Source organism: Lissotriton helveticus, unplaced genomic scaffold (genome assembly GCF_964261635.1).
Source record: "Lissotriton helveticus unplaced genomic scaffold, aLisHel1.1 SCAFFOLD_586, whole genome shotgun sequence".
NCBI lineage: Eukaryota > Metazoa > Chordata > Amphibia > Caudata > Salamandridae > Lissotriton > Lissotriton helveticus.
The window spans coordinates 274,307-299,861 of record NW_027611895.1 but is presented as its reverse complement, the minus strand read 5'-3'; the positions used below and the strand labels follow the sequence as shown (position 1 = coordinate 299,861).

General features: G+C 45.3%; 1 protein-coding gene across 1 annotated transcript in view; it reads right to left on the bottom strand.

Annotated features, from left to right (window-relative positions):
• Positions 1-20,593, bottom strand: part of LOC144807227 (uncharacterized) — a 36,859-nt gene extending 16,266 nt beyond the window's left edge. Inside the window, exon 1 of the mRNA XM_078673083.1 lies at positions 18,883-20,593. Within this exon, the coding sequence (XP_078529209.1) occupies positions 18,883-20,569 (1,687 nt within the window). The 5' untranslated portion in view covers positions 20,570-20,593. The remainder of the gene's footprint in view (positions 1-18,882) is intronic.
• Between the last annotated feature and the right edge of the window lie 4,962 nt (positions 20,594-25,555).

Sequence of the window (25,555 nt, the reverse complement as noted above, 5' to 3'; positions counted from 1 at the left end):
TGGGTATTGCAGTAGCGATCATATTCAGTTGCTGCCTCTGTTTACAATGTGGCCCTGCGATTTGCGGCATTTGTGCTACCTCTTGTATTCCTAGTCCCAAGTCCCGTTCCAAATCCAGTTCCAAGACAATTCGAGACAAGCAAATGATACTGTATGAAATGATAGATGGTATCATGAATATTGATGTTTCCTGATGGAAACGTAGTGACAAGGAGGGAATGTGGAAAAGTAAATTTTGCCATGTTCTGTGTCCCTACGTGTCCTCCATCTTATGTTATGTGTGCATGATTAATATGCATATGTATTCCCCATGTTTGATTAAAGACGCAATTACAGTTGTGTCCATCTCTAGTATGCTAGTTTCCAGTTCTCGTGAAAGCTACGAGTATTAGGCCTATGTAAAGTTACGTTGCCACGTTTCTCAGTGTACACGTTATTTCATTGACAAGTCCCCGTTTCTAGGCCTCAAAAGGGCCCGGACACCAGATTCAGCTCCTGTCTCCTGAACCCTCGCTGAGGAGCGATACAGCCCCCACCTGTATCCTCGACCCTTCACTTACTTCCTGCCTCGCAGTGCCCGGTTCAGCCTGGCTCTGCCTACGAGTCTGCCAAGAGTATGTTATGATTCTAGTTATCAGTCCAGCCCTCCTTCTCTGCATTCCTAAGCTACTGAATCGCATCAATAGTTTCCGTCATTGTCTAGCCTTTACGTCTCCATGTAAGAGAAATACTGCATTTAATGGTCATTTAATATTCTTCATCACGCACTACATGTAGAATAATGCATGCTCCAGTCTTAGAGTCTGTTAGCCTCTCCCCTCCTGACTCTTAGTTTATATCAACATGTTCTCTAAACATCAGGTACTAGATAGGGTTTAGGTACATGTCGCCCTGACTCTCCAGACTTCAGTCTCTACTCCTAGCACAGAGTTCATAGCCCCCAGCTTCTCCTAGTAACACGTCATTGTCAGTTTGCGCGCACCATTAGGTTAGAGGTCCCGGCTCCTTAGGTAGCCCCCTCCATGTTTCCGCCCCATTTATGACATACTCTGTTACGTTTACATCACATGTCTATGTATACGCCTCTTGTTACACCCACTTTCACCCTTATCTTTCGCGACTGCTATTGACCACACCCACTGCTCCGCCTATCATATGTATTGTAATGCAATTGTTTTAGTATATATGCTTGTGTACTGTTATTAAATGTTACGCCAGTCCAATCCTGTCCCGTGCTAGCTAGCCATCCCAGATCTTGTCCGTGCAGGTTGTCCTGTTCCTGTCCTTTATGCTGTATTAAACCTGCAAACTCCTACTACCTCGAATCTTGACTCTTATTTATTGAGCTATCTGTTATTCATATATTCATTCAAAAATAGAGGTATTATTTATTTATTTACCACAGATCAGCCACTAATGTGAAGGGCTTTCCATACACAAACACATGGAAATTATTCACAAGCCCAAACCTGTGCCAAACTTTCTTTCTCAGGGTACACGTATGCACGTTCAGTTTGTTGCAGGCTCTTATTGGCATGTACCACAATATGTCTCGGGAATTTGGCGGTCCCTTGTGCTGTGCAAGGATTGCACCTAACCCTACAGGGCTAGAATCAACTGCAACCTCTGTATGGAGTTTGGGATCAAAGTCGGGTATTTCAATGGCATTCTCAAAGGCTTGCTTGATTTTTTGGACGCTGTGTTGGCCTTCCGCAAGCTCCTGAAAACCCATCTCTTCAAGGGATCGCTCTAACATTGCTGTTCCTCTGCCGCTCGGTCTATAAGCTCTAGGAGGCCTCAGGGGAGCTACGCGCTATATAAACTTAAATTCATTCATTCATTCTTCTCACGCTCATCTGACCAATGAAAAGACACATACTTTTTGGTTAGTTCTGGTGCAATGACCATAGCAAAGTCTTGCATGGATCTAGAACAGTAATTGACCGTTTCAAGAAATAATCGTAAGATAGAAATGCTTTGTGGGGGATTGGCAGTAGACAATGCTTGTACTCTAGTTGGATCAGGTTTCATACCTCCATCACAAAAGACATGGCTGAAGAATGTCAAGCTTTTCTTGTGGAATTCACATTTGTCAGCATTCAGAGTTAAGGCTGCATCATTCAGCAAACGACATACTTGCATGAGAGTTGTGTAATGCTCTTTCTGTGCAGCCCCACAATAACAATATATCACTATAGTTAAATACATTGACTACAGGCTATATGATATGTCAAATGACGTCTTGAAAAAGTTCTGCAGCAGAGGAAATACCAAAACTCAATCGCTTTTAGCAAAATAAACCAATATGCCTAGAAAACGTTGCAATGTATCTGGATTTTTCTTCAAGGTCCAATTGGTAAGATCCTTTATTTAGGTTGAGTCGAGAGCAGAACTCTGCGCCATTCAATTTAGGTATTATATCAGCAATGTGCGGATTGTGAGTTTTTTCTCGCTCAGTTACCTTATTGGCCTGACGCATGTCAACACTTATGCGTACAGGTCCTTCACTGTCTCTTTTAGGCACTGTTACAATGGGAGAAAGCCATGGTGTCGGACCAATGGAGCGTTCAATGATGCCATATATAAGTAAAAAATGAAGTTCCTTTTCAACAGCTTCTTGCAAGTGAAACACAACTCGTCTCTGTCTTTGATGAAAATTCTCATTTATGTGTAATCTTACTTTCATTGTTTGACTTTTCCCGACCAATAAAATAATGAAAGAAATCGACTTACAACTTGATGATGAGCATTCATAGTGTAGTTCACTGATATCAGTCCCATATCAGCAGCACTATGGAAATTTATCAAACACTTGAAGCTGTTCCTTGAAGTACATGAATAGGTACATTCACCACAGTTTTCTTCTGTTTCATCGTGGCTACAAAATTTTTATTTGACTTTTGAAGGGCGTTGAGGCAGCCCATGAGTATACTTTAGTCTTTGAGTTCGTAAGTTGTGGTACCGGAGATAATTTGCGATACATCTCCAGCGGCATAATATTTATCGACGCACAGCTGTCTTCATGTTGAATTGTCTTCACTTTGGATTTTTTCTCACATTCGACTAGCCCCATATGTACATGCCTTTTTGAAGTAAACATCAATATTGCACAATTATCATTGTCCCTTTCATTGTAAACAGACACAGAGGAATTCTTTCTCGATGATTTAGACGATTATCAACTTCATCTTGTGTCGATTTGCCTCAATTGGTGTGACCGCTTAGCCTTGTGGGAATACATCGAATGTCACTGATGTAGCATTTGGTCGGACATTTTGTCTTCACGCTGCAACACACTTACTTTTATCTTCACGTTGCAAGTCATCACGAAATGATTTGCTTTACCACAGTCTATGCATATCTGTCCAATTGCAAGACATTTACCTTCGTGTGGAAATGACAGTCCATGTCTGTAACACGTTTTCTTTTTCTGTGGAGACAGGACATTGTGCCCCTCGGCCTTGAACCTTGGCTTACTTTTCGTGCTCATGACCGACGCACTTTGGGCGCCTACGGCCTCCATGTCAGTCACTTGGCAATAAGCACTCTTGTCAGCGCAAGCAGCCTTGAGGACTTGATACAAGCTCAGTTTCCATCAGCATTCGTCGTTGAAATGCATACGACAGACATCCATTGATTACTCCGAGGAGCGTTGCCTCCTCATCATAAATTAATTTAATTTACAGTGCTTTACCAAACATCCAGTCTTTGAACAAACTCATCAATGGTCGTACCTGGTCCTTGGCATTCTTGGCTGAATATGTATCTTTTATAATTCACATTTGTCACTGGCTTAAACTTGATACTAAAGGCCTTTTCCATTTGATCATATGTCTTTTCACCTTCTTGCAAATTCTTGTTCATGGCTTCTGTCACTCCTTCACCGGTCATGTTTCTCAAGATACTTTATACTCTTTTTCATCTATTGCATCTATGAACTCTTCAAAAGTCTCTATCCATCCATCGATCGCCAATATTCTCTTTTTTTGCAATATCACACGCAGTTGGCGGTTTTAAGAATGCAGCAGCCGTGTATACATTGGAGGACAGTAGTGCTCTCTCAGGCACTTCCTGTTGAACTTGATCAGACAGAGCTTTTCTAGCACCTCGTGATGTGCTGCCTTCGGGGTCAGCCTTAATGGCTTTTGGAGCTTGAATCTCGTCCTGGCTCTCCATCGGAGCTCTGTATGTTATGGCTGTCTAAGGAGTTGTTCTGAGCCCCTTAGGCCGTAGCTTTGGTGGTAGGCCGACCTATTACTCCCCCTGGCCAACTGGCCTTCTCAGGGGCTCTAATGCCCTATGTCCCAAATGTCAGGGCTGCTGCCAATGCAGCGGAATTCGCAGTGCGCAATTGTGCTGGGCAAAGGAGTGCATCTCACTCCTACCTCATTCAGAGAAGCCCCCAAAGGAATGCTGGCCTAAACATGGCAGCTGCTCACTACTTGCTGGGCAGCTGTGCAATCCAAAAAGATGGGCACTGGCACCCCCTGTCCCCCACTGGGATTCTAACAAAATAAATGGGCCCAAACGTTGCAGCTGCCTGCGCTTCACAGGGCAGCTGTGGGAATGCACCGGCTGTCCTGGCACTCACTGTGCCTCTGGCGCCCAAAATAATGCCCCACAAGCAATTAGGACGGGCAAAGTGCACATGGGAGTCCCGCCCTGGGACTCTGAAAATAAACTCTGCCCCAAATGTTGCAGTTGCCCACTGTCATGCGAGGCAACTGTAACGAAATCTGGCCAACACGGGGAAGAGCAGGGGCCTCTAGTTGGAGATTAGACTGGAGAAGGGCCCAAAGCGTTGCAGCTGCCCGCTTCTGCGGCGCAGATGAGAAAATGCCACAAGTACCAACAATGTGCCTCGAGCGGCACCAACACGGCGGTGCACTCAGCCCCCCTCACTCACTGTGGCCGCACTGGCAGATTTCTCTGGGTTCCGATGGGTGGGAGCAGGCACCGACAACGTGACTCGTCTCTCTCCCAACCCTGGGCCCCTCCTCACCTAGTCGGGCGGGCGGTCTTTCTCTTCTTTTGGTCCAAGGAACGCGGGGTAGGCTCCCGTCTGCTACCTTTCTCCTTTGTCCACAGGAGCGCGGGGTAGGCTACCGTCTGCTTCCGGCTTCTTGCAGAGCGCCCCGCCCACAACCAGGCCGCTCTGCCTGGCTTCCGCATCACCGCGGGCAGTGCGGGGCCCCTCTTGTAGAACCTCTGTGTTCTCGGCAGCGGCGGCCTCCCGCCGTGGGGGCTAGAACCGGCGGGGTGGGCTCCCACTTCGTTTTTTTTTTAAGTACTAATACGTGGAAACAGCGGCAATGCGGGGTGGGCACATGCTCTTTCAATAAAGATGATTGCGGGGTGGGCACCCGCCGGCAGCACACACAATTGCGGGTTGGGCTCCCACTTCAATAAGGAGCTCAGGGGGGTATCCCACACGCTGGGATTCCCTCGCAGCTTCGCGCTGCAGAAGGGCCTGCTCCTCTCCCCTTAGGTGACCCAAATACAGCGCTCACGAGGCGCTAGGCCACAAAAGTCCTCAAAAAGGCAGAAATAAGAGAGACCTTGGTGCTGGGGAGACCCCAGCAAAGTGCAGCCGAAAGTAAGAACAGCACAACACTTTCATGGGGTCACAGCCCCTACATTTATAGGACAATTTCCTTTGTGTTACAGCATTGGGCTTGGGAAACCAGATGCAATTGATTTTGGAGCACTCGGTTTACCAGGCTCCTCTTCCCTATTGTTAGGTGGGGGCTCAGTGATCAAACGCACCACAGGGGGCGGACCCAGCATTGTGGAGGGAAGGCACAGCCCTATTCAGGTCCTAGGTGCAACTCCTCTCTTCCATCTGCATGCAGATCTCTCTATTCATCACTGGGCTGACTCACCCTGTCTCCTGGAGCCATACACACCATCCAGCCCCTGTCACTCACAAGCCAGACATGCAATTCACATTAGGCAGGCAGACACACAGCAATGCCAACTTCTAATAGTGGCATTTTTCTACCACTCACCATAAATCTGTGCACACCATTGCACAGCATTTATTTTCATAAGTCCATCCATACTAAACTCGCCCCTGCACTCCTCTCATACCAGGAATTACCATGGACACACATATCCCCCCATGCATTCCTGTGGGAGGTCAGGCCAATCTCACCACAGGCACTAAGAGAGCGCGCGCACTCTACACTGGGCAACAGAGCTAAAGTGCCCAGAGGTCTAAAATCACTACCAGCATGCTTAAGGCAAAAAGTTCAGGGGTGAACATGCAAAAAGGGCTAAGTCCAACACAGATGAAAAGTGGGCGGAGTCTAGGGAAGAGCGAGCGCTGCACTCAGCTTTAAAGTTACACAAAAACCTTAAACGGCACGGCTGAAGCGGCGAAAGGAGAGGGTGTTGTTTGTAGTGTTGCTTCTGGTGTATGCAGCAGAAGGGGGGTAGGGTTGATGAAGCAATAAGAAAAAAATGTGGGTAGACTGACAGCAACATACTGGTTACCTTGGACTTCTGCGCATTATATACTAGTATCCCCAAATCAAGGGGGATTGCCGCCATACAGCATTTTTTGGAAATCGGAGACACCATTCTACTTGAGCATTCTGGAATGCTAACAGATTTGATTACTGTTGTTTTGGCTAACAATGACTTTATCCGGGGAGTAGTATGATTTTACAGCAAGTTGCAATAACTTAGCATGGCCAGATTATCAGGCACAATCTGTTTTAGGATTTCACCATATGCACTTGGCTCTTCACAGGGTATCCTTCAGGATCACAACGGTGTTCTGCTTGTTCTATCTGGTGGTGGTGACTTAACAGCTGCATTTCTTATCCCTATGTCATTGTTACATTTGTGTGAGATACTTTCTATATCCTCTTGCAGCCTTGAAAAAGTCTCTATGACAAAACACGTGACGTCTGCCTGTCTGTAATGGATTTTACGTCTCAGACGCAAGAAAGGTGAATAATTGTGACAACAATAAATCACAACAAACATCTCTGATCTTGCAGTACTTCTTTACTGGCCACAAGGCATGGCCATTGGACTTTGCTGATGGCTTCAGTATTCCTCTGCTCATTTGGAAGCGAGGTGTCGGCAGGATAGGCCTCTTTGACTTAACGAGGAGGAGCAGCTGTCACTTATCACAGTTGCACATTACAAAGGGTCTGCATGAGCACTCTCTCAAAGGAGTTATCACTGGTCTTTTGTGATTCCAGACAAACTGGATCCAGGGCAAGGAGGAAGCGGATGCCTGACACGTTATGGCAGTGAAAGCCTCTAGAAACACCTACTAGTTTGCGCCAGGTATAAATATTGGACTCCAGACCGCAAAAGAATAAATGAGGTCCCAGTGCCACCTACTGTCCCTTCTGATACTTCATGCCAATAAAAACAACTCTCAACAAAGTCCCACAAAATTATAGTGTCAGAGACAATTTACACCAATGACACCTAGTGACCCTCCTAACATATCTCACCATTAAAATTAACTCCCAACGAAGTTCCACAATGCTAAAGTGCAAGATGTTCTCTTGCGAGTAAACTGTGTCTTTATATCTACACTGTTATTCTAAGCGTACATGGGGATTGTTTTGCCCATCTTTTTCCAATATTATCTCGTGCATATACTGTTATCTCAAGTTGATGCTGCTTCGTATCCTATCATGTGCCTATAGCAGTGACCCATCCTTTGTGATGTCTACTAGTCTATGCTGATATTGATATACTACCTATGATGTGGGTGTATAACTTGTATATATGCCCTCGAATATAAAGGACGTTTCTGCAGACTGACCAATAAACTCCATCAAAACCTCCAGCTCCAAGATACCATGGCCGCTAAGAACCCAGTGACATCAACAGGCCCTCTGGTGCTTTTCGGCATTCAAGGCCCCCTTTTCCTCAAAGGAATCCTACCAGATCGCCTTGGTGACCTTTTTCCACACGCCTCTGACACTCGCATCCCACTCTTCCAAAGAGTGCCCACCAACCGTCCACTGAAGGCCCCAATGTTACAATCAGGCGGTCATCTCAGCTGTTGGAGGCTGCCTCTTGACCACTATGCACAGCTCTGAATGCGTCTCCTGAAGTCTAACTTTGGTTATCCTCAGAAACAACTTCTGAGTATCACTTCAACTTCGGGAGCATGGAAAGATACGCCCCCAACTCATTTCTGCAAAACCTCTCCAAACATGCTGCTAAAAAGTACAAACACAAAATCCTTAAAGAACACCCAGCGACACTAATAACAGACATCTTCTACAATCCAACACACGGAAGTCTTAAAATGGACTTCATCTTATACATTACGAAACCCACCAAAAGGAGAGAAAACGTCATTCAACACCTTCATGTAACTAATGCTACCAATATCCCTTATGGATCTAAACAAACTATATCCCTATCCCAAAACTTTAGCGGAGATCGGTCCATAAATATATACAGAAATGGGAACATCCTAATCCAAGCCACTGAAAAAAATAATCTATTTTCCACTTTCCGGCTCTCTGCGCCGCCATGCCATTCGCTCCCACCACCACTCTTCCACCCTCTTCCATGCATGCCCTCATCTACTAGCTGAACCTTCTACTACCAAACCCCCTCGCACTGCCCCCACCTCTACCCCCCTACAGCCTCTCTGATCCCCAGACGCATTGAAGCTTCTGTTTCGAAACCAAAACTACTTGCCCCCTCTCCATGGCACACCTCCACTGCCCAGCTTGACTTATCTATCCCTCTGGAATCGTCTCAGTCCTCTAACCACAGCAGGCTGGATACTACATTAGCCCAGGAGCGGCCAGTGCAGGTAAGAGCAGTGGGGGTCCGGGGGAATGCGACAGACAATGACCAGGGAAAATTAAATAAATCATTTCCCCCTCATTGTCAGCTATTGAATCCCCCACCCAGCCCGCCGCTCTTACCTGCACGGGCCGCTCCTGCATTAGCCTCCGCCCCAAACTCTGACGAGCTCCATCACACTCCACTTCCTACCACTGACCCAACCGCCACTCAACTGATCCCTACAACAGCCCAGCTTGAACTCACAATCAACACTATTCTGGATGAAATCTCGTAAGAACGCAAAGATTACCTACTTCCTGCCCCAGCTTGACGCATCTATAGCGAACACTGATCCTGCCACAAACATACACTCTGATCCCCTATCATTTACCCCTAGACAAACTATCCCCTATATCCATCACCAACTCAAACATAGATGCACCACGACTGAAATCACGCTACGGGAAGCTGAAATGCTGAGCAACACGTATGACAATGCCCCGAGCAAGCCTTGTCACCGCCAGATCCCGGACATCCTTGGCACGACTAGAACCCTGAACACCACTCACCATCCCAGGCGGCCTACCCAAATAACAACCATCCAACCCTGTCAGCCTGGTTCAAGATCACTACCTACGCGTTGCTGCATGCTACTAAACTGTCAGTCAGCAGTCAAGCATGCCACTCAAATAGCCGAAACCATCCTAGGACACAAAATTGACTTCTGCTTTCCAACTGAAACCCAGCTGAACGACCACTCATCCTATTTTATCGATTTCCTCAACCCACAGGGCTTCTCAATCATCCGTACGACCGCTAAGATCGTATTGGTGGTGGATTAACCATTATACACAAAAACTATCTGTGCTTACCTCCATTCTTCGACACGAAATACCCTACCTTTGAATATGTAGGAGTTCAACTCTTGTCCAAAGACCCCAATCTATCAAAATTCATGTCATCTATCACCCTCCTGGTGAAAAATGACAAATCTGTGAAGAATAAACAAACCTATTAACGCAAAACTACCTTAAAGGCAACACAGACATTCTATTAGGAGACCTGAACCTGCACTTGAACAATGCCGATGATCCAACAGTACAAGCCCTATCCACCCTCCTGAAAGTGAACGATCTCACCCAACACTGCAATAAACAAACTCATACCAAGGGCTCTACCCTTGATGCAATCATCTCTAAGCAGAACACCTTATCCCTCCGTTCTATCCTAACCACTGACTGGACTCACCACCACCTAATTCTTTTTAATCTCAATGCCATCCAACGAAAGGCCCATCCCCAAAATACCCGGCACAAGCACTGAGCGAGGAACATACATTGAATCTCCCAGGCAGAGTTAGAAGCGTTAGTCAGTTCCAAAATTCCAAGGTGATGATCTCACCGCCCACTACAACAGACAAGCATTTACAATGCAATGGTCTCGGCATTATTAAAGGTAAAGCTATTGGCATTGCTCATGACATTTTTATTTTTTTATTTTTTTTATCATAAATAAATGGCATTGTCATTTACATTGCCAATAGCGTAATCGTTAAATAAATGGCATTGTCATTTACATTGCCAATAGCGTAATCGTTAAATAAATGGCATTGTCATTTACAATGCCAATAGCTTAATCGCTTGCAATTGCATGACCTATTGCATTTACACCCACACAGAGCCACACACACAAAGTCACACACACACACATACAGAGCCACCCACACAATCTGCACTCTGCACTCACAATCTGCACTCTGCACTCACAATCTGCACTCTGCACTCACAATCTGCACTCTGCACTCACAATCTGCACTCTATACTCTGAATCTGCACTCTACACTCACCAAGCACCAAAATGGTTCCATAACACGAGAGAGAATCATGCCCCACCAATTTGGAAATCACTGTAGGGTGAACACAGTTTAGCTGTCTGTCACAGTTCTTTAGGCAGTGTGATTAACTTCGAAGTAGCCCTTTTTCATTAATAAGGATCGTCGCAATCCCAAACATGTCTTCTTGGGCTGTGGGATAAAGCACATACGGATCTCAAAATAGACCATACCTTCTTAGTAAAACTGGATTTCAGAATCAAATAGTCTCGAAGTTTATCATACGCCTCAAGCATACTCAAGTTTGAAGGTTCGTGGGGAGAGATGACATTGCTTAATTCTGAAGCATTAATAGGGGGCCTTTTATACAGGTAAAGCGCACACTCAAGTATCTACAAGATTTAACCCTCAACCATATGTGGCTTTCATGCCCAGCACCACACTGGAGTTGCACCACTCTTCAGCATGGGTGCACTTTCACCATAGAACATTAGCAATTGCAAAATAATTGTTCCTGTGTATGCAGAAATAGGCAAGACATGCCATGATTTCGACATCTGTGTTGAAGTAAACTCATTCCAAGCTTTTTTATGCAGTAAGGACACCCTTTACCATAATCTGTTGAGAGTCAAAAAAACATGAAGTATGCGGGCACAACAATTCCAATGTTCTCACATTTTTTCTCTCTCAGTTAAGCTTTTCTTTCCAAAGTCAGAGTGATTGTGTTAAAAGTGAGTAGAAGCACATGAACACATAATTTCATACACAGTATTCTTAGATTGAGCATATTACAATAATTATTATAGGAGACAGTGCACGCCTGGGGTTTTGTACAGATGAATAAGTAGCTTATCGCGTCAGTATGAGGACTGCACCTTAGTATTTCATCCCAGTGCCACAGTAAATACCCCTCCTCCCTATAGTAGGTAGGAGAGGCCTTCCGGGAATCCATAAGGAAGCCATATTGGACCCACAGTGCACTTAAGGGCTGGGCCACTGAGAGTCCTCCCTTTGTTGCCTTTTTCTATGGTGAATCCCTCCCTAACACTAACCCTTAAACAACATGCCACTGATCAGTGTACGTTATATTTCTTGCTCTTGAGTTTTTGTACTAACGCTTCCGATGGTGCACAGTGTTCACAATCCACGAACTGGTCTGCAGGAAAGTGGGTGCGCGACTCACAAAGCTGGCAAGGGATAGCCACCTGTACAATATCCTGGCCTTACTCCGCTAAACAATGGTGACCAATCTATTTAAAAATCACGAGGCAGAAGAAAAAACAAGCAACAGATGCTTGTTTGACAAAGGACCTTTTTATTCTGGCTAATTAAGCAGTTGGAAGGCCACGCTATGAAAGAAGGCTAATTAACCCCTAGGAGAAGGAAGGCAATACTGCACAGGCCCAGCTGCTGAATGTGACAAAATTAGCATTTCCCTAAAGTTGATGGGCAAAACCTAGGCGCAGCAACGGCGTTACAGAGCAAGCATGCTCCACTGTGCTTCGGATGACATCTAAAAGAATGCCAGACCGGGAAACATGACAAATGCCATATACTACAAATTTCAGAATCACCTCGTATCCTGCTGCCTCTATGACATAATCACAGTCACAAAATCCTATTCTTAGTTGAATGTCACTCTCCTGTTTTCCCTCTGCAGGCAGCGCTGCCTCCCCACACGTAAGGATCACAGGAGACCATTATCCACACAACGTACGCTACCAACACTTATGCACCCCCTTATCCCTGTGCATACAATCTCACTACTCACCGCTGTAGCCACCACTCCCCAGCCCACAGCACAGTACACTCAAGGAAGCCGCCATAGCTGCCAGGCTGGCGCTTTTGCAGTGACGACACCAGTGCGCGCTGCTCGCGGGAATAATTGAATCGGAGGGAAGCGAGTGTACAGCGATCAAGTGGCAAGCATAAACTCAGGGGATCGGAGAGTAAGCATAAACGTTTCAGTCCGATGTGTGCATGCGAAGGATGATGTAAGGCGTTCTCGGAGACTGAGCCAAATGACACATTTGCATGGCTTGCATGACACTTAGTATCCCGAGTAAAAGCAAGGCAGCAATGCCAGTGTAAATAGATACATTTTAAAAATGACTCCCTTTTAAGAATCAAATGTTTTCTAAAGTCCTTGAAATATCTGCACAAATTACTAAAGTGCTGATGCCAGAAAGGTGACAGTAAAACAGACAACGCGCGTTAGGTGCACAGATCCTATCAGTGCAGCTCACGGTCAGTATCACAAGCTGGGGCAGTTAGGCACAGGTCAGAACTACAGTAGGCATATGGTATTGAGCTTAGCCAAAAGGCAGCGGAGCGCTGCACAGGTTCAAAGGCAGGAATACGTTCAACGAGTCATCGGAGAGTTAGCTGGTTCTTGGAGAAAAGTGAACTTTTTCTTCATTGTGCTGTAGTGTTCGTTAAGAAGGCGAATCTTAAACTCTATCCTAAATAGGTATCCCGGTAGGCATGATCTCTGGTATCACAGCTCGCAGGTATGTATGTAGGGAGCTGACGAAAGGCATCAGACACGAAGACTACAGCCCTCCCCCAATCCCCATTCCCTGAAGAAGCTCTCTCAGCCCGTTCCGATGGAGGTGGGGAAGGCGCGTCAACCGCAGAAACAAAGACGGCTCCCGGAGAGAACGTCCGCCCGCCTTCCCCATCCCGGTGAAAGCCCGAGGTCCACTCACCAGCCAGCCGGAGGGGTGAGAATGAGAAGCGGAGTCGCACAGACGACGCAAGGGAAGGCACAGCCCCAGCTTTGTGCATGCACTCGAGGACCGGCTCCGGCGAATACCCCAGAGATTGGACCATGGCAAAGACGGCTCCCGGAGAGCCCGCCCGCCCGCCTTCCCCATCCCAGTGAAAGCCCGAGGTCCACTCACCAGCCAGCCGGAGGGGTGAGAATGAGAGGCGGAGCCGTACAGACGACGCGGGGAAGGCACAGCCCCAGCTTTGTGCATGCACTCGAGGACCGGCTGCGGCGAATACCCCAGAGAGTGGACCATGGTCGCTGAGACTGTTGATGCAGTGGGAACCGTGTTTAATAGACTTCGCACTTAAGAACACTTTTTATTTTCCTAGAGCGGCAGCTTGGCCTTGTGTGAACGTACAGCGCAAATTAAGAACAAGGGATAGTTACCTCATGTCTGACGTTGCTCGAGCAGCAAGGGTTCTGAGTGACGGGTGACGTCATAGGGCTAAAGAACGAAAAAACCCGCCCGAATCCGATAGAGACGGGGCTTTATAGGAGTGACTCCATTCTCCTCCAATGGATGGCCTCCGTTTAGGAAGCCAGCCAATGGAGGAGAATGGAGGAGAGAGGCGGGTTCAAAGCCCCAAACTCCAAAACATTAATTCTTCAGGACTCCGCCCCTCACTGCTTAGCAGTGAGAAGAGACATCCCTCGACCTAAAAAATGGGAGAACTACTTGACATAGAATCCCCTTTGAAACTCAAGAAATCATAAGTATTCCTTCCAGATCTTGGTTTAACAACGACCTTAACAAAGAGGCAACAACTCCGATTGGCTGAAAGAAACTGACAACAACCCTTGTTAACACATCTTGCGATACCGGGAGCTAAACGCATAAAATACAAAAAACATATCTTCAGAGAAAAATCCCCCTTCTTCTGAGTACAACTTGACCGTTCTAGGAACAGACCTAAAGACCTTCTCAACATCATCAAACAGCAAACCTCCTCTTTCCCTCAACACTCAATAAATGACTCAACCATGCGCTGCAAAGAGTTAGCAACATTCTTCTCTGAAAAAATATCTAACATTGAACTCTCTCTTGACCCACCCATCTCTCCGTCCTACACCAAAGATGTCCCCCCTAGCAATGAGGGTCTACCCAAGGCCCTACCTCCAACTAATGGTCGTCTCAGCAAACTCACCCTATGCCAGTTGGACTGAATTTGACGATGTCCTTTAAGAAGAAGTGCTCAAATGATTCGCTTGCATTAAACCAACATCGCACATTTCCGATCCACTCCCTCCTGAGAGTATCAAGAATCTCAGTCACATCATATCTCGCCTGCATGGACCAAAATCATCAACTCATCCTTTTCGAGCAGCCCCATGCCAACCTCCCTCAAACTCTGCCAAGTCACCCCCCTCATCAAACAACACATTTACCTTCAGAAGCATGTCTCATCAAAGCACAAGAGTGCCTGACGAACTTAGAAGTCCATATGCTGGTACTTTTCAGACTGGATTATTGAAACTCTTTCCTGTCTGGCCTTCCCCGAAAAAATTAGCATCACTGAGAGAAATGCTTCATACAGTTATCTTCTTTGTGACAGGTCACAAAGTGTTTAAATCACATTTCTTCTATACTTCGCATCCTACAACGGCTTCCAATTGAAGCAATAGACGAATGTAACACTGAATGCATCACCCACAAAGCCCTCCACAACTCCACACCCTCCTACGTGGTTGAAAAACTCAAAATCCCTGGATCTGAAAAAGGATCGAGAATTTGTAAAGTCCTCCTGCTGGAACAAGCGACATTCAGGCAAGAACGCTTTATAAAGCTCGCCTTCTCTGCCAGCGTTACAAGGATCTGGAACTCCCTCCCACAACCACCTTGAACAACCACAAGTCTTGCCACAGTTAAAAAGGAACTCAAAATCCTCCTATTTGAGAGACGCTTTGAATAATAAATCTGTGATCGCTTTTCTGCATCCACTTTTCCAATGTATCCAGATATTAACTGTTTGAACTTTCTCCCCTGACGTGATCTGTGGGATTAGTCTATTGCTTATCTGTTATTTTATGGAACATCTAATCTGCATTTTGGTGTGTCTTCTTTAGAAAAGTGCTTCAATGACCTTCAGCCAAGATTGTACTATATAAAACCACAAAAATAAACACATTTGGTATAATAAAGAGAAGCCAGAAAAAACATATTTTTGAAAAGTTTGTGCAGATATGTCAAAAGTTATTAGCAAAGAAATAATTGCTTTTCAATAGAAACTCTTATAACCACAAACAACGTGGGAGGGAAGGAAGGAAGAGCGCGGAGAGAGAGAGAGAGAGAGAGGGTGAGAAAGAGAGAGAATCTATCACACTCCATCCAATCCACCCGATCTACCCCATTCCACCCAATATATCCCTCTCCACTCCATCCATTCCGACCCACTCCATCCAATCCACCCCACTACAATCCACCCAATCTATCCTATTCCACTACACCCTAATCTATCCCACAACACTCTACTCCAATCTATCTAATTCCACTGCACCCCATTCTACCGAAACCTACCCCATTCTAATCTAATCCACTCCACCCTACTCCAATCTACCCTACCCCACTCCACCCCAAACGTACGTATCCCAATCTACCCCACTCAAATCTACTCCAATCAATTCCACCACCCTCTACCCCACCCCAACCAAATCTAACCTACACCACTCTATATAACTCCACTCCATTCTACTCCATTCCAATGTACCGCAATCCAAACTACCCCAATACTCAGCACTCTAATCTACTCCACTCCAGTCTTCCCCACTATACTCCAATCTACCTCATTTCACCCCACTCTTTCCTAATCTATCCCACTCAAATCCACCCCATTCCATCCTACTCCACGTCAATCTACTCCACTCCACCCAAATCTATCCCAATTCAATCTAACCCACTTGACTCCAATCTACCGCAGTCCACTCTACCCCAATCTATCCCCCTTCTATCTACCCCACCTGACCCCATGCCACTAACTTTTTGCCATGCCGAACAGCAGTCACACTGGTGTACATAATGGCTAAAACTTATTGCCAAAGTCAATAGCTTTCGGATAGGAGACACCTATTTGCTTTGACAATGCTTATTTTCACTGGCTTTTTTTTTTATCATACACACACGCAACAGTTCCCTCAGCCAACTCCAAGCAGGCACAGGTGTTCAACGGTGCCTGGGCACAGCAGGGGATTCCCTAAAGGGCCTGGCTTATGTTTTTATTTTTTTTATTTTTAAGGGTTTCCAGACACTTTCCTGGGGTTCTCGGACCCTTGCAAATGAACATCACAAATGTCCACCAGGGTACAAGGCCAATTACTGTGCCTGCGCAGACACCTGCCTAAGGTTTGCGGACCTCCAGGGTCATGATGTGGAATCCAACCTCTGTCTCAGAATCAGAAATTTCTTTCTACATTTTAACATTAGGCAGCCCCTGTGCCAGGGAGAGACAGGACGGCACCACAGCTCTTTATGGCTTCTGTAGTATTCTTACCGGATGCGGGGAACAAGTCTCTTCATCATGTAATGGTTCAAGATATAGCCAGCCAATCAGGGAGCTTCAGGTCTGCAGAGCTAACTTTGGGTTTACGTATCCAAAATGGATGGGCGAAAAAGCTCCCTCAACCAATCGGATCCAATATATTTTTACATTTGGGTCCACGAGTCCAGATGCTCGGACGATTCATGGGCTAAAGGTCCAGCTAGCTCTATCTTAAAGGACTAGTGGCTTAATTTGAAGACCACCAGTTATTATATGTGTATATATATAATTATATTACATAGGATTCTGTAATCCCTGTATAAATGGCAGTCTCTATTTTCTTTATATAATCAGAAATTTGTGATGCACCAAGTCAGTGATTATGAAGAAGAGACGTCAGAACTTGGCTTTTATAAGTTATTACAGTTGAGTCCTGAGGGCACAATGCCTGCTGCCAGCGCCAGCAGCTGATGTGAAAAGAAGGTCAAGTCACGAAGCATAATTGAAGCAGCTGTTTAAAGCAACAAACAGAACTTTGCTTTTATTACTTCTGCTGTATGTTACTAGTTTACTATGAGAAGCAGATGGAATATGTTTATCAGTTTCCTTAGATGAAGGAAGGGTGGAATCTTTCTGCATGTTTCTACACGTTCCGAGCTAGTGCAACTTTTTTTAAATGGACTTTTATTGAACTGTTTCTAATATCGTTTTGCAACAAATATCGAACAGTTTTTTAATGTTTACTTTTGCACAAGAGGTTTAATGTTCATTCTTCATGTTTGCAAACATGTTAGCTGGTGCATATGTAGGAGCTACGCACCAAGCTTTGTGGGAAAGGTGATGGTGTGACCATGTATTATACGGTGTGACCATGTATTATACAGGATAAAGTATCACCTGGTGCATAATATAAGATTATTGCAAGTCACCTCAGAGTTCCATAACTTTATAAAGGAATTCTGCCTTCCTCGTTCCTCTATATGGTTATGGAACAACTTGTTGCCTTGCAATATCTTAGAAGGTGCGGCAGGGGGTACTTTATCCCTAATATATTTTCACTGAATATGGTTAAAGTGAAGTTGTAGATGGCTTTGTTAAAACACCTTAATGGGTCTTTAAAAAAATCAGAAATTCACTTACAAACAAGGGTAAAATGTATATATGGTTAAGACTGAAAGCTGAACAAACTCCTGAAATTTGCAAGTTATGGTTAGAACCACAATCCGTCAGTCACACTACGGGTGTGAAAACCCCAACTCAGTATGTGACATGTGATGATGCGATGACATTTTACACAGTTAGTGAGTTTGCTAAAGGCAGGGTGCTGCTGTAGGGAGATCATGGCTACTTTTGTCTGCCCCTAAAACAATTAACTCTCTTTACTGAGCTAGAGGTTGAAAGGGTGAACTCACAAGTGACACATAACCAATCACTTTGTGTATCTGTCTACCATGAGGAGGTGTGCACTTCTGGAGAACCCTGCAGTGGCAACAACATCCCTGGTCGGCCCTACTGTTGAGGCTGAATTCAGACTAGGATTTTTCTATCAGGAACTGGAGATGACTGCATCTTACCCAATGTAACTGTGCAACTGGAAACATAGTTCCCTCTCTGGACTGCGCATGTCTGCTATTCTCAATGAACACCACATCACTTGCATCTGACTATTAGGTGTGATTCCGGCCAGTAATTCCTCCCATGAATAGCGCTATTTCCAGTTCCTCAGCATGGAATGGGGACGAACAAGAAAGGACGAGAAGAGCTACTGGGCTATTTGTCTCATGCAGAGTCCCATAACCAGGCCTGTTCCGGCACAGGAAGGATGTAATCCTGTGTGGAACCAGAGAAGAGTGCAGGGACACATCTGCACCCTGTGTACTCGTACTCTGGGGGTCAGTATCGCTCAGGGGGTTCCATCCAAGCCAAAATGATCCCCTCGGAGACTTTCTAAAATCTGCCCATATGTATTCTAAAGAGGTTACATGTGTTAGTGCACTCCGCGTGTCCATGTATAGCGAAACACATACCTGGGGTGGCTTTGGACGGCAATAAATGTGACTGTGTTGGTCCTGTCTCCATTGAGTCTGAGGGGGCGTCTTCAGCTGCAGTATTTGTATCAAGTTCTAGGAATGATGGAGTCACAGACTGACCCCGCTCATCAGGACAGAGCCGTTCTGGCTTGCAGTTCTGATGTTGATCCTGTGATTCAGAGTGCAGTAACTTGTTGCTCTGATCTGAACCCTGTGCATCAGTACAGGGAGTTTCTAGCTTGTAGTTCCGATTTGAATCCTGCTCCTTAGGGTGCAGTGGTTCCACCGTGTTGTTCTGATCTGGTTCCTGTGCTTCAGGAAGCACTGACTCTAGCTCTCGGTCCTGTGCCGCAGTATGCAGTGGTTCTAGCTTGTACTTCTGATCTGAACCGTGTGCATCAGTACAGGCCGTTTCTAGATTGTCATTTTTATCTGATTCCTGTGCTTCAGGACGCATTGATTCTAGCTCGTAGTTCATGTTTGAATCCTGCGCATAAGGTAGTTCCTGCTTCAAGCATAGGTGTTGCTGGAGGCACTGGGTTTGTTGTGACCCCAACTCATCAAAGGACAACAGAACAGACTCTAAGTGTTCGTCTGGTGACATCCCATCAGGTGACAGGGGTTGTAGACTGCGGTTCTCCTGGGGATCTTGGAAATCAAAACACATCAATTCTTCCTCCAAGGGATCATCAGGTCCATTCCGTTCTGGTAGTGTGGGTTGTATACGGTGGTTTTGCTGTGGTTCGTGTCCATCAGGAAATAGTGGGTGTGGGCAAAGGTTCTGTTGCTGGTCCCAGCTATTAGCAGACAATGGGGATGGTTCTTGCTTCAGGGGCCCATCTGGTTCCCACTCTTCTGGGAACGCTGACTGTACGCTCTGGTCTTGCTGTGGTGTCTGCCCATCAACACATTCCGAGTGAAGACACCGCTTTGCCTCCAATGATCTGCCTGGAGGATCTGTCTGAGGGCAACTGGATAAAGTACAATCCTGCTGTACTCCATTTTCATCTGGAAACCGAGTTTGCATGCACTGGTCTCGCTTCCACTTGTGTACGTCTGGAAACACAGGTTGCATGCACTCATCCTGCTGAGACTCGTTTACATCTGGAAACCCAGGTTGCACGCACTGGTCCTGCTGTGAGTCACATCGATATGGAAACACTGGCTGTAGACAAATGTTTGGCTCCTCTGGATGCCCTTGAACATCAGTTGGCGTGGAGAGCGTACAGTCCTGCTTTGGTGCATGCCCGTCAGAGAACACTGGCTGAAGACACAAGCTCGGTTCCCCAGGCCTGTCCAGTTGAGGTGTCGCAGGAGAACGGCTAACAGCACAATCTCTAATGCTCGCTGGATAGACCACTTTCAAAGTCGCTCCAGCATTATCGAGGGAACCTTGATCCTTTTCTATCCAGATTTTCTTTATCAGCCCAGCGACTCTAGAAGGTACGTCCTCTACAGTATTCATCACGTTATCCAGTTTGGCTTCCAACTCCTCCAGCATGGATAAAAGGATAATGTGAGGCAGGTTCTCCGAAAGCGGTTCCAGGTCCTGGTCCCTTTGAGCATCATTTCGGGATCTTGAAGTTGAGACGTCATGGAGAGGTAAAGACGGGACTGTGGCTCTTATGGATTCACATGAACACTGCGCTGTCACTTTCTTTCCTGGAGCCCGTCTTCTCCCCATTCCGGTATTTTGATTTTCAAGTCTCAAGTGTCTGCAGAGGAGAGGAAAAGAGAAAAGACCAACACGTTATCACAGGACAACTAGGTCAAATTACTCCTTCCCGTCTCACCAACACAGTGTGAACAGAGGAAATTGCGAATTTCTAAAACCAGAAAAAAATTCAATCATTTAACAATATCCATAACATAGTTCATATATTATGAAAGGCATTGATTTGAAATGCATTTTCAACACTATGCCTTTTCCTTGGTCTGCTCAAATTGCACACTTTTATGAAAAAAATGGAATACTGTAACAGCCTTGCAGCAATGAAAGGTTTATAAAACCCTAGCAGACAAGACTGCGCTATCATTCTCACTTGCACTGTACACCTCTCTTTTGCAATATTCAGTTCAGTGACTGAAGCACGTGCCAACATACCAAACCTCTACAGGATCTACAAAATGCTTCTTATGTCATTACATATAAAGAGAGCATGGTCAACCTGGGGTTTCTTGGAACTGAATCAGAAATACATACAAGAGGAGACAACCAATCAGGCCAGGGAAGAATCTAGCATGAATAGGCTTGTGGGCTGTCAGATTTCTGGGACAACACTTGAAGTTAGATTCAAAATGGATTTCGCTGGGAGAGAGATTCGAATGGAAGGAGCTCGTACCACAAAGCTGCGTCCACCTGATCTGATCCTCTGTAATTTTGGAATAGAAAGTAAATTCAAGTGAGACGATATCTGGTTTTGTACGGGTGTATGCATTTCCACCTGGTTTGCAATGAAGTGAGGGGCTAGACCTCTCGACCCTTTAGAGGTGAGGCAGAGGGTCTTGGAGTTGATTTGTTATTTCAATATAGGTGTGGGCCGTGCCCACCTCTGAAGATGATGTAGTAAACAATCTGTGTCGCTGTGAATTACTTGTAGGCTATGAATGGTGTTATTGGGCATTCTTACAAATACTCGGTTGGCATGATGAGATCTAGATAGGACTGCGGCTACCACTATTGCTTTTCTTGTCTATAGCGGGAGAAGGGGGGTTATTTTCTCAAGCCGTTTCAGCACAAATCTGTATTTAGATCCTACTGCTCCAGCAGCTGGTTCTTGCTAAGATTGCTATTGATTATCACTCAGAGGCTTTTAGCTGTGGATTTGGGCTCCGGTAACAATCTCTTTTTTGTTGGAGAGTAAAGTTGGTTCCAAAGATTGGTCTTATTCTTTCAAATTACAATCTCAATTTTGTCAGTATTCAGTTTTAGCTGATTCAACCTCATCAAGTGATCATTAAATTGCATCATATTTCAAATCTGGAGTTGTGAAGCGGACATTCCATTAATAAGAATTATCTGAGAGCTGGTGTATTTATAAAGCCTGGAACCTCTTGAAGATAGTTCTCTGACCAATAGTTTTTGCAGGTTAAGGGAGCAGAGGTATTGCCCTATAATTCTTGGTTATATCCGGGACTTCTCCCTGGTTTTTCAGTAACGTAAGCTCTACAGCATTTTGAAACGCGCTTGGAGCAACAGCTTGAGCTGCTGAATTGATGAAAATGCTCTGCAGGGGACTGCTCAAGCCCTGACTTTTCGACAGAGATGCAGCACCCTCAGCGCCCAGATATCCTTGGGGGTTCACTTTATAAATGCTGATTGATTGATTGATGAGGTCAGAGATTCCATGGCTGCTGGAGGGCAAGGGTCAGTTGGTGACCCGGATTTGACCTTGATCATAAATTCATGAAGCCTGTTTATTTCCTCAAACAAGGATAAGGAGACTCGACTTCAGAACTACTGCTGCTGTATTTGTTTATACTATCTTTAAAGAATGTTTTTGTTAAGTATTTAGATTGTCACAGAATGTCTCGGTAGGAGTCAGGGAAGTTTTTATTTCATCTGGGGGCGACTAATCATTCAGGATATCAAAAAACTATTTTTAATATTTGTCTATTAAAAGGGCTTTGCATGTGCGGTTTTGCCTTCACATTCTGCAAGTTCACTTTTAAATGTGATTTTTCTCTCTTCATCATCCCTTTCCCGCCCATGTCGACGCAATGCAGGTTTCGCCTCCTTTAACTCTGGCTTGTACCAGGGCACTGGTCTGGTGCGGTTTATAACACGCTGTTGGATTTGAGGGGTGTGGGCCACTAGCACGTCTGAGCCACAGAGTGGATTACTTTTCTTTTGAGAGAATGTCTTCAATTGATGGGAAGAGGGGGGGTTGAAAGTGTTGATAACACTGGCTCTGTATTAATGTGTCGCTATGTGCATATTGTTTTAATTTCCTGCTTGTGGATCAAGTTAGAAAAATCTACCGGAATAAAAACATTGATCAAATAATGATTGGACCATATGCAAGGATGGATCATTATATTAGGTCAATTCGAATTATACGCCAAGACCAGATCTAAAGGATTTTGTTTTATGTGAGCTGAGCATGTAATGCGTTGGTGTAAACTCAACACCATTAACTCAGCAAATTCATTATCTTTAGGGTCTGAGTTAAAGTCATCAATTCGACAATTGAGAAAGAGAAGTCGATCTACCCCTTCAGTTTGAGTAATTCGTTTCAGAGATGTGTGAATCCACTGGTGAATAATTGCTGCTATCTCACTCCTTTCTCTGAGCTTGTTCTCTTTTGGTTATCTTTGGGTATGGCTTCTGGAGATCTGGAGTAGATTCCTCAGGCAACCAGGTTTCAGTTAAGAACAGGATATCCGGCTTAGGAGATTCTAATAATTGGAGTATTTCCACCTTATCTTTGCCTAGGGTGAGTGGGTTTAGTAAAGCCGCTTTTAACGACTGCTCAATCTAAGGATGTAGAAGAGTCTTATTGTTTGTTGGTCTAAAGTGAGGGCTGTTGAGTACCAGATTACTCTATATGTGTGGCTGGCATACACACCATTTGCTTCTAAAGTTGAGATAAGCATGGGGGAAATACTAAAATCTGTGTACCTGAAAGACAATAGATCTTATGCTGAATATGAGAAATATTGTCTTTGGCAAAATGCTTGCAACACACACGCAAAATGTTTGCAGCACATACGCACAAAACCACATTGCTCTTTAAAAACTCAATTTACTTATAGACTTACAGACGTGACACAAACTCCAACTCTCACTTGTAGAGTCTCAAGCCTTATTTATGAATGGATTAATGTAACAAACCAGATATCTCTTAACCACATTTTCAATGCTGCACATGTACACAGGCATTGTGCTCTGCCGTGCACACACACACAAGTGAAACACAATTCATCTCCAGGCACAAAGACCTACACACTGGAAATAAGTAATCAGACGGATCAGTCGCTTACACACTCATATAGATTTAATACACCCGAGAGGCCCAATCACAAACTAGCCCATACACACTGTCTCGCACACACAAATCACTTCCATACATTTTGTATTGAATGGTTAGGCTTCGTCCAAGCCATTCACAGCCATCACCTACTCCAAGAGACCAACACACAGGGCGGGCACAGATCTGCACAATCACATGTAACTCCCCAAATAATCACGGCTCACTCTTCACACAAAGTTCCTGCCGTCTCTTCAACAGAGCTGTGACATCCCAGAGTCTGAGGCAACGCCCAATGTGGAATGCTGTTGAGGGAGTTGGAAGGTGTCAGTATCTGAGGAGGAGCAGATCTGTGGGTGGAGCATTCTGTAAGAAATAAACTCCTCCTTTCTATCACCACCACGGACACGCGATACTTCATATATTAGCGACAGGCGGAAATATGGGAAAATGTGCAAGGCTTCAATATCGCATTGTGAGAGTACTGAGGGTATGTTGTTTTTATGTCAAAAAAGCCTTTGAAGTAGTTGATAACACGGAGAAACGGTGTAACTTCTTCAAACTCCACACATTGCATGTGCACTGCACTTCACAGCACTAACACAACCTGTGGAGTGTTTAAGTGTTTACCGGTCCGCCACGGCAAGTGCCGGTTGAGCGGAGGGACTTAAGGCGATCTGCCAGCAGCATCTGACTGGAATTTTCACTCGGTCTGGGCGGAGAGTATCACTACATTGGCCCCGCCCCTCCTGCCATTTAAACCCGAGCCTAGCACGGACGCACGCAGCGAAACGCTTCACACTTACGGTAGTGACTGCCTGCAGCTCTCGCTAGCACCCTTGCGTGTTGTATTTTGAATGTGTGATTCTGTCTTTTTTTTTTTTGAAACCAAGTGTTTTTCCTGAAACTCTGGGCATTATTTGTCAACTTTCGTATTTTGCTCCACGTACCTGCACTTCCTTGATCAGCTGGTCCCCGGTCTGCCACGGCAAGTGCCGGTTGAGCGGAGGGACTTAAGGCGATCTGCCAGCATCTGACCGGAATTTTCACTCGGTCTGGGCAGAGAGTATCACTACATTGGCCCCTCCCCCTCCTGCCATTTAAACCCGAACAAGCATAGGGAAGGCATGGCTTGGCAGTTCGGGCTGGACTGTTCCCATGAGGCACAGGGTCAGACTGATTTGCATATGGCCATGTCTGAACTGGGGTGGCAGAGTGGGCTAAAGAACGGTGATGGATTAAACCCAGATCTGTTGACTGGGTGTGAGTGTTTGATTGGTTCAGATGCTCCGTCCATCACCACCCCCTTTTGGAAACAGCCATTGTGGCTGCTTTGAATAAAGCTGTCCCACTGTCTAAAGTAAGAGTCAAAAGTAAAGCCTCTCCCTGGTTCACGGCTGCACTGAAAATTGACAAGCAATTAAGTAGAGCAGCTGAACGCCAGTGGAGAACAACTAAAACTGAGGAAAATCGGAAGACCTACAGGCATTTTCACTGTAACTACATAAAAAATATTAAATTAGCAAAAAAGTCCTACCTAACCCAAAGAATAAATAATGCTGCTCACTCAAGCAAGGAACTTTATAAAATACTACAAGAATTCACCTCTCCTTCTGTGGAACAGTCCTCCTTCTCGCCCTCCCAAGAGTGGGTAGACTCCATTTCATTTTTCTTCAATAATAAAATTAAAACCATCTATT